This window comes from Ictidomys tridecemlineatus, chromosome 1 (genome assembly GCF_052094955.1).
Source record: "Ictidomys tridecemlineatus isolate mIctTri1 chromosome 1, mIctTri1.hap1, whole genome shotgun sequence".
Lineage (NCBI taxonomy): Eukaryota > Metazoa > Chordata > Mammalia > Rodentia > Sciuridae > Ictidomys > Ictidomys tridecemlineatus.
In genome coordinates, this window is record NC_135477.1 from 188,998,868 (window position 1) to 189,008,462 (window position 9,595).

The window sequence follows — 9,595 nt, forward strand, 5'->3', positions numbered from 1 at the left end:
GGGCCCTAAGAGGAGGGAGCACGGGGCAGTGGGTGGAGTCGGGGGACTGAGCTACCCAGGGGAGGTCCAGGGCTGGAGACTGGAGCATTCCAACCAGGACTCTGTTGCCAGTAGACAGCTGGGACATTGTTGCCAGGAGAAGGCAGAAGAACAGGCACTGCCCCAGCCAGAGGGCACTTAGAGAGCCCCAAGCACCAGCATGGCCAGGCCATGGCTGGACACCAGAGGGAGAGGGCGATCCAGGACCAGGTTCATCAGAACCAGTTCCTGCGGGAACAGTACCTGCAAGAGCTGTGCACGAAGAAGCTGTACACGGAGTACCACATAAATCCCCTGTGCAAGGGTGAGGACTAGGGGAACAGAGGTGGGACACTGCGGGGTGGGTTGTGGGCGAGCAGGCAGCAGGGAGAGGCCTGCCCTGATCTCTGGTGTCCAGGAAGGGTGGATTCCAGGGCCGCCCCGACTCCTGAGACACATCAGATGCATTGAAATGCATCCTCCTCACAATGAGATCAAACATACTGCATGTAAAAAGGAATGCTTTTGGGGGGAGGTGAATTCAAGGGCACTCAGTAAAGCCCTAGCTCTTTTTATGTTCTGTTTGAGACTTGAGCCTCCATAAGTTGCTGGGACTGGCTTTGAACTTCAATCCTCCTGCCTTAGCCTCCCAAGCTCTGAGGATTAAAGGCATGTGCCATGGCACCCAACTGGAAATGGTATTTAATATTTTTGGTTTTGATGGAATTACATTTTTCAGGGCTTTTATATTTTGTTTTTGTTATATTTTTGTTTCATTTTCATACACTAAAGGATTTTTTAGGATTTTAATATCATATAGGCCTTTCTTTGGAAAGGTCAGGAGAGTGGGCTCTGGTCAGTGTTCCCTGTCATTCAGGTAAAAGCACCCTCCCCTCCACTCCTCTCACCCTGCACACTCCTGTGAGATCCTACAACATCAGCAGCCCCTAAAGGACACTGGGCCTCAGATGAGCTCCAGCTCTGCCATCTGACCACCTCCCAGCTAGCTACCTTGGACTCACCATTAGGGACTTCAAACTGGCCCTCTGGAAAGCTAGGGGCTCTGAATCCCTTGCCCACCCTCTGCTTCTCCAGAAGACCCTGTGGCAGCACAAGGCAGCTGGGCCCTTCCTTGCCCAGGTGAGAAGCCTGAGTCAGCCCCAGCCTCCATCCACCAGTCCACACACCTGGCAGTCACAGAAGTAGAATGTCTGCTGCTTCACATTTCCCCTGACCCTTGTCTGTTCCTACCTCAGGGAAAGACTCCATGATACACTGGGGGTGTACCCACCTCTCACTTAATTCCACCCTCTGGACAGCGACTGGACCTGCCCCTCTCCAGCCTCACCTCCTCCCAATTCCTTCCACAAATACAGTAGGGACTGCCCCCCCACCATTGCTAGGCTCCCTCTCAAACTCCTCTTTACCTCTGAACGGCTCATTCCACAGCCCCCTATGGTACCTGCCCACCTGCTCCTCCTCCCTGAGCTCCCCACAACTCTCTACCTCCATAGCCAGCACCCCTGCAGCCTGGCCATCTGCAGGAGACTTAGTGACTTGATTTTGCTTAGAACTCTTCTGGCTGTCTTCTGTCCCCATCACTGATTTCAGCAGAAAAATTCACTTCTGTTTAGGTTGGTTCATTCCAACAAGCTAAATAATCCCTCAGGCCACATTCATTCTGGGAAAAGTGATTTCCTCCAGTTCTTTCCCTTGGGCACAGGATTAATGTGGCCACTGTGGTGAAGTGAGAAAATACTGTAGATTGCATTTCTGTTTACTTGTACTGTAAAGAAAAATATTATATTTTTCTAATATGCAGATAATATTACATACGGATGACATACACATTTCATATCTTAGGGGTGCTTGCTCAGAAGTCTTTTTACTCCTGGGCATGGTGGCATACACCTGTATCCTGGCAGCAGGGAGGCTGGGGCAGGGAGATTGCAAGTTTAAGGATAACCTCAACAGAGACCGCTCTCAAAATAAAAGAGGGCTGGATTAGGGTTAGGGTTAGGGTTAGGGTTAGCTCACTGCAATAAATAAATGAGTGAATGAATAAACAAACATAAATCCTAGTAGACTGTGGCTTGTGGCCACTGCACTGGACAGTGCCAGGCCAGATCCTAAGTCCTGGAGAGCTGTGGGACCTTGTTCCCAGCACCCAGCCAGAACCCCCTCGGCCCAGGCACTACGTGGGTGCAGAATGGGAGCCTAGTCTAGGGTGAGTGGCGGGAGGCAGGGGTTGTGCTCTGACCTGTGCTGTGTCCCTGCTCTTCTCCAATTCACACAATCACCAGGAAGCCCATGTCGTGGCATGATAACTTGGAGGAACCTGAAGATGGTAAGTCCTGGGGTCGGAGACTTCGTGAGGTGGGGCAGAGAGAGGCAGGGGGCTCAGAGAACTCGCAGGCAGAGTCACTTCAGGGAACCTCAGGATCCTCTGCTGTGGTCTCAAGACTACTCTACTGACCAGGCTCAGAGAGACTGATGTGCAAACACCTGCCAACTCATTACTGTCATCCACAAGAGTCCCCATGGCCTGAAGATAGGAGTCATTCATTCACAGATGTTCAGACGTTACTCACACGGGTGGGTTCTGAAGGCCTAGGAACTGGATTCATGTCCTGGTACTGCCACTCCTTAACTGCAAGCTTCGGCCAGGTTGTTGACCTCTCAGCCCACTTCTTAGAGTTGTTGGAAAGACCAAGCAAAACACCACAGGTGCTTAGAGCTGAACCCGGCTCATCATGCTCAGTAAACACAGTCCTGTTCATGTTTCCACTTTCACCTGGTGACAGGCAGTGGGGTGGGCCTAGGGGTCTCAACACAATCAGGCAAAAGGCAAGAGGGCAGCCTGTAAGTGCCTCCACCAGTGTGTGGGGTGGGATCATGGGCGACAGCCTGGAGAACAGGTGCCTCCGTCAGGCAGGGGATGTGGGACTGTTGGAGCAGGTGGGCACAGGTGGTCCAGGGTGTCAGGTGGGAGGCTGTGGAAGGACCCTGCATAATGGAGAGGCACAGGAGAGCAGCATCCTCATGTTCTGAGAACAGAGGAGTTGACCTCTGTCCCTGCCTGCCCTGGACTCCCCGGGGACCTATGTCTGTCACAGCCCTGCCCCAGGGTCCAGAACAGTGCCTGGCACAGTTTGCACTCATTTGCTGACATTTGCTGACACATGGCTGAGAACCAGATGCCCCTGTCTCAGGCCCTGGCTCTGCACACAGAATTCTGTGGCCCTGGAGTGGTGTGGCCAGGGAAAGGACACGGGCAGCTTCTAACCGGAGACTTCTCTCCAGTCAGGTTTCTGAATCTCGTTCACCATGCTGCTCAGAGACCCAGGAAGAAGTACTCAGAGACACAGATGGAAAGTCAGGAAATCGGCTGGGAGGCAGAGTCCTTGGTAAGTGAGGCCCCTGCTCCGGGCAGCAGTAGGAACACAGGGTGGAGTGGGCAGTAGCTGAGAGCAGAGTGGGCAGCCAGCTGGTAGGGGCTTGAATTCTGTCCTTCTTGGTATCCTGAGACCTGGGGTGAGTTTCTAAGCCACTGTGTGGTGCTGATCCTGTTCATAAATGGGGACATCACAGAACCTGCCTCACAGGGTTGCTGAGAGGAGCAGTACCTGGGACAGTGCCCAGCACACAGCAACTGCTCAGTAAACGTGACCGGGCTCCTGTGATGCAGATGGGGAAGAGCAGAAAGGAATCCCTGAGCCCTGCCCAGGACAGTCAGGTGCTGCTCCAGACAGGAGGATGTCTCCAGGGGGCCTACCACTCACAGAGCTCACCCCAAAAGGAAGAGGTGTGGCTCAGAGCTGGAGAAGCAAGGCCACACGGAGGCAAGGGACAGCCATGGAGATCTAACTATCAGTGAAAGAGGGGACTTCAGAGGAAACTGCTCAAGACCTTGATTGAACATGAATAAAGAATCAGGGATCAGTGATTTCTAAAGACCACACGGAAGGCTTGATCCAAGGGGGGCTGTGGATAGGGCAGAGGTTCCAGCAGGGTGGGCAGCTGGACAAGCTAAGAATGGAGGTCTGTGGGGGGGGGTCACTGGGGGGAACGTCTGGGTGAGGGGTCCTGGCTAAGCTGACCTGGCTGGATTCTTGCTGAAGGCAGGGCAGGGACCAGACCTGCTCTGGGGGACAGACGGCAAGGAGCCCACAAACACCCAGGATAGTCAACAACCAGGGTGGTGGCTCTCACTACACTGCTCAGCTGGAGTTTTAGTGAAACTGGATGATGCAGAGGTGACCACAGAAGGCTCTAAGTCAGGCCTGGTTTAAGAGGAGGACGGCCTGAGTGGAGTTTGGTCCAGGAGAGTCCTTGACCAGTGAGAAGGAGGTGGGAGGGAAGGGAGCCTTATGAAGACAGGTCAGCCCAGGGGACAGTGGGCATCTTAGCAAAGCTCCAGAGAGCTGGGGGCTTCACGCACCATGGGAAGGTTGCTCCCTACACCGCAGGGCATCTCCTGCAGTCAGCACACACCACAGAAAGGACGAGTGTGGGGCCCAGCCAGGCCTGCCCTGCTTAGACCCTTCTAGGCCTCCAGGATAGAATGCTGTGTCTGAGACTCAAGGGGCCTGCTGGCACTCATTCTGTCCATCACACACGTGAGGACAGTGCCCTCAGGTGGCACAGGGAGCAAGGTAGGAAGTAAGCCCCCCAGATTAGATCCAGGTGTTGTGGGAACATCAAAGATAAAGAAGCTGGGCTTTCAGAGCACTGTGCTTGGGGCAGAGGACGTGATTGATGTGCTCCATGGGCCCCAATGTGGGGACCCTGTCCCTGGCAGCACCTCACCCTGTTCAGAGCACCCCAACCTCAGCCCAGGGACCCCTGGTAAGTAAGGTTCAGTGTGCACCTCTTTGCCTTGTGTCTCTGGGTAACACTTGCTGAAAATATATCCTCATGTGGGATGCGTTTCCAAACACTCACACACACCAACACACACTCATACACATACACACACTCATACACACTCTCACTCACACACACAAACATACACACAAACATATACACACACTCACACCTCACACATGCACACACACACTCACACATGCACACACACACTCACACACATACACACTCATGCACACACATACACACACTTCACAAACATATACAACACATTCACACACACATACACACTTACACCCACATACACACTCACACACTCACATGCACACACACTCACACACACACTTACACACACATATACACTCACATACATACACACTCACACATTCACACACTCAGACATCCTCACACATTCACACACACACTCATACATACACACATACACTCACACACACATTCACATAACACACTCACACACTCACATACCCACTCACACACAACACACACTCATACACTCACACACATTCACACATACACACACATTCTCACACACAATCACACACACACTCACACACATACACACATAATGCACACTCTCACTCATACACACTCTCACACATGCTCACACTCCCACATACACATTACAACAACACTCATATACACAGTCACACTCTCACATATGCTCACACACATACACACACACACTCATACACAAACTCACACATAAACACATACATACTCACACACATTCACACATAACACTCTCACACACTCCCCCACACACTCACACACTCATTTACACATACACACACTCACACACACTCACGCCCACACATACACACTCACATACACTCACACACACACTCTCACACTCACACACACACATCCTCACACATTCACGCATACAATTCACATTCACACACACATTCACACATTCACACACATACACACACACACTCCCCCCACACACACTCACACACATACACACACACACATACACTCACACATACACACACTCACACTCACACACTTGCAGACTGGGATGGGATGAGCAAGTCTCTGAATGACTCTCAGGGCAGCTTCTCTAAGGTGCATGTGCTGAGGTCCTCCCTCTCCCTGGCTCCCTGTGACCCCCCCACACTCCCTTTCCATTCAAGCACCTGCTTAACAGTGTGTGCGGATGCTGTCCGGGGACAGGCACAGCACCACCCCCAGCTGTCCCTGGCACCCCAGCACAGAGGCCCGCTGGCTCTGGGCAGCCTGGCTGTGGTGCCCGCCTGCCTCAGAAGGAAGAGGAAACGGTGTAGAAAGGGAAGTGAAACGCAGCGCAGTTGGGCCACGATGGGGCAAGCAGCTGCCCTGCTCCGTTAGTCCTGCAGGACTGGACAGTTCACAGGAAGGAAGCCAGGAATCGGCCTTCCCTGTGTCCATGCAGCCAGGGGCACCAGCCCCAGATGTGCTGCAGTCCTGCTTCCTGGGGCCCAGGGGTGGGGTGGGGTCACTTCTCAGCTTCCATTTTCCCTGAAGGCAGCTGGGATGAGACCAGGTACCAGGAAAAGAGAGAAAACACAATGAACCGGGGTGTTTGATGCAAGGTCCCCGGAACCTAGGACTTCCCGGGTGACCCACAGGCTTCCCTCCATGTAGGCAGTGGGCAGAGAGGAGCCCCAGCTCTGCGGAGGTGACGCCCCTTGCTCTCGGGACGCTCTAAGTGCTGGTGTCAGAGTTTCACTAGCAGCATTGAGCAGGAGAGCCCTGGGGCCACCCGTGGTCAAGGAGGCCCGATTGGGTCCAGGTCTTCCCCCTCCTGACCAGCTTATGCTGCCCCTGCCTCCATCTAGGTCAGCCCGGAGCGCCATGACCACAGGCTGAACCACTTCAGGGTCTACAAGGACATCACTCTGTACAAGGTCAAACTGTGGCTCCTGGGGGAGAAGGACCACCTCAAGTAGCTCTCCGCAGAAGAGCCGGCTTTTGCGCTGAGCGCCCAGTGTGCTGTCTAGGGAAATAAAGGTGGTTTTGCTAGAAAGCAAACCTGCTGCAAATCTTATGACAACTGAATTGAGATGGAATTGCTTATTAATATATGGGGAATAACTTCTAAATTCTCCACAAGTACTGCATAAGCTTGATTTAGGGGCCTTTGAACTGAACAGGTTTTCCCTTCCATATTCCAATTTTTCCAAGAAAATGGAAAACCTGAGAAACACTACACAGTGATGTTAGTATTTGGATTTGGAATGCCACCTAAAGACTCCTGTGTTGAAGACCTTGTCCACGTGTAGCTCCGTTCAGAGGTGGGTGCTGGGAAGTGATTGGGTTATGTGTGTGATTGTCTAATCAATGGATTGATCCACTGATGGGGCCATATTTGAATGGACTGTTAGGGGTATAAACTGTAGGAGGTGGGGCCTGCTGGAGGAGGTAGATCACTTTGTGTGGAGGGAATGAGCTAGAAGTGTCAGTCTTGTCCCTGGCCCTCCTCTCTCTCTCTCTCTCTGTCTCCCTGCTCCCCATGCCATGATGAGATCAGCATCACTCTGCCCTCTGCCCACCATGCCCAGAAACAATGGAGTCCACCAACATGGACTGAAATCTCTGGAACCATGAGCAGAATAAACCTTTCCTCCCTTTAAGTTGGTCATGTGAGGATTTTTGCCACTGGAATGAAAAGCTGAGCAACACAAACATGACCTGACCCTCCCAGTGTTCACTGCAATCCCAGGTGGACACCAACAAGAGAAAATGGCCTGCATTCTGGGATCACCCACTTGCCTAGGAAAAATCTAGATGAAGAGAAAGTTGGACTTCCCTGCTGGCATCAGCATAGAGAGCCACCCAGAGACCGAGCCTGGAGTGAGGACTGGGTGTGGGGTAAGGAGCAGTTTTCCAATTAAAGACCTTTGGCCCTCACTGCACACAAATATTGGTATCATTAAGTCATAACTCTGTGTGGAACCCTCTTTCACTGGAAATCATCTATCCCTTAGATTCAAGGGGCCTCCAGACTTGTTATCCCACCCATGTAGAGCAATGGTTCAGTGTGGGAAGTCATTCTCGCACGTGATTGGGCACCTCCCTGATTGGGTGTGAGGCGTTCTGGCCAAACTGTGTCAGAGCTATCTCCACCCTCTCCAGGTGAGAGAGCCTGTCCGTGTGGGGGTGTGACTGACCACTGATCCTGAGGCTAATCACTGACCTTGACCTTGGAATGCTGCCCTCCTCCACCTTCATTGAATGGAATTTTCCCCTGAATTTCTTGTTCCCCAATAAAAGGCCACTCCCTGGCGTGCTCTCTCTCTCTCTCTCTCTCCTGCTACCCTGAGTAAGACTTGCTGCCCCACCGGGTGGTTCGAGGTGAGAGCCAGAGAGGTGAGAGCCATCTCGGACCTGGGTCATAGAAAAAAGTAATTGAGTCTGTTTTATTTTGATCTCACTAGTTAACTTCTATGCCACGGACCTCTTTAATGAAACCAGTGTGCTGGTTGCCTGGTGTGGAGTTCAGTGTTCTTGGCATTGAAAACAACACAGAACTTTCTAGTAATGTTCCTGTGATAATGAAAGCTATGTTCAGACTACAGACCTCAAACAAAGAAGGTGCATTTCAACATCATTCCAACCAAAGAACCAGAGGGTGCTGAGGGAAGCCAGCTTCAGGAAAGTCCTGTCCCTGTGACAAGGTCACCCCACTTTGCGGGAGCAGCCTCAGCACATTCACACTGTGCCCCAAAGAGCAGAGGAGAGGTACCCAGAAGGCAGTGTGGGTCCTCAGAGGCTGAAATGGTCATGAGAAATCGAAAAGACTGTGGCCACTTAGCTGGAGCTCAGCACATTCAGGAGGACACAGGCTCCTGTCATTGAATAGTCACACGGATGTGATGTGAGTTAGGGAACAAACTGTGAGACCACAGACAAACCACAGAAGTAAAGCCCCGATCCCAGCAGTCCTACCAGACCTTGACCAAAAATATGGGAGGGTCAGGCTGCCCTTGGGAGCTTGATGCCCTTGAGTGCTGCTCCTGCATACCCTCCTTGTGCCTGGCTCTGGTCCCACCTGCTCTGACTCCACTGCCTGCCCAAGGCATCCCCCTCCCTAGTCTCCAGTATCCTCCTCTTTGCAGAATGAACACTGCAGTGGAAAAACCCTGACATAACCAACTTAAAAAGGAGGAAAGGTTCCTTCTGCTCATGGTTATAGAGATCTCAGTCCATGTTGGTGGACTCCATTGTTTCTGTGCAGGGTGGGCAGGAGGGGCAGATCGATGCTGCTTCTTTCCAGGTGAGGTCAGAGCCTTTCATTGTGCTCTCCTTGAACTGTGTGCTCAGTGCTCTGTCTCCTGTGGGAGTCCAAGGCAGGCTTAGAGAGGGGACCTCAACTGGGAGCCACCCCAGTTCTTGACATTTGCCACAGAACTGCAGGTGAGTCAGTCAGCAGGGCCAAGGTAGAAGTTATTTCAGGACAGCAAAGGATGCACACCCACAGGGAGTGTGTCTGACCCGACGCTCAGGGGAGACCAGTGGGTTCCCAGGCATGAGCACTCCCTCCCACGTGTGAGTGTTCCCAGGTGAGGGCACTCCCCTCCCATGTGGGAGAGCTCCTAGGGGTGGGCACTTTCTTCCTATGTGTGAAGGTTCCTGAGTATGGGCACTCCTCTCTGTGTGTGAGGGTTCCCAGGTGTGGGCACTCCTCACCTCCTGTGTGTTCTGAGGA

At 52.5% G+C, this 9,595-nt stretch overlaps 1 protein-coding gene across 1 annotated transcript; it reads left to right on the forward strand.

Moving 5' to 3' along the window:
• Positions 1–210: 210 nt before the first annotated feature.
• LOC144366690 (cilia- and flagella-associated protein 144-like) lies at positions 211–6,836 on the forward strand. Its single transcript, XM_078021338.1, has 4 exons — positions 211–341; positions 2,304–2,365; positions 3,322–3,425; positions 6,726–6,836. Exons 1-4 carry the CDS (start codon positions 211–213, stop codon positions 6,834–6,836), a joined length of 408 nt encoding a protein of 135 aa, XP_077877464.1.
• Positions 6,837–9,595: the final 2,759 nt, after the last annotated feature.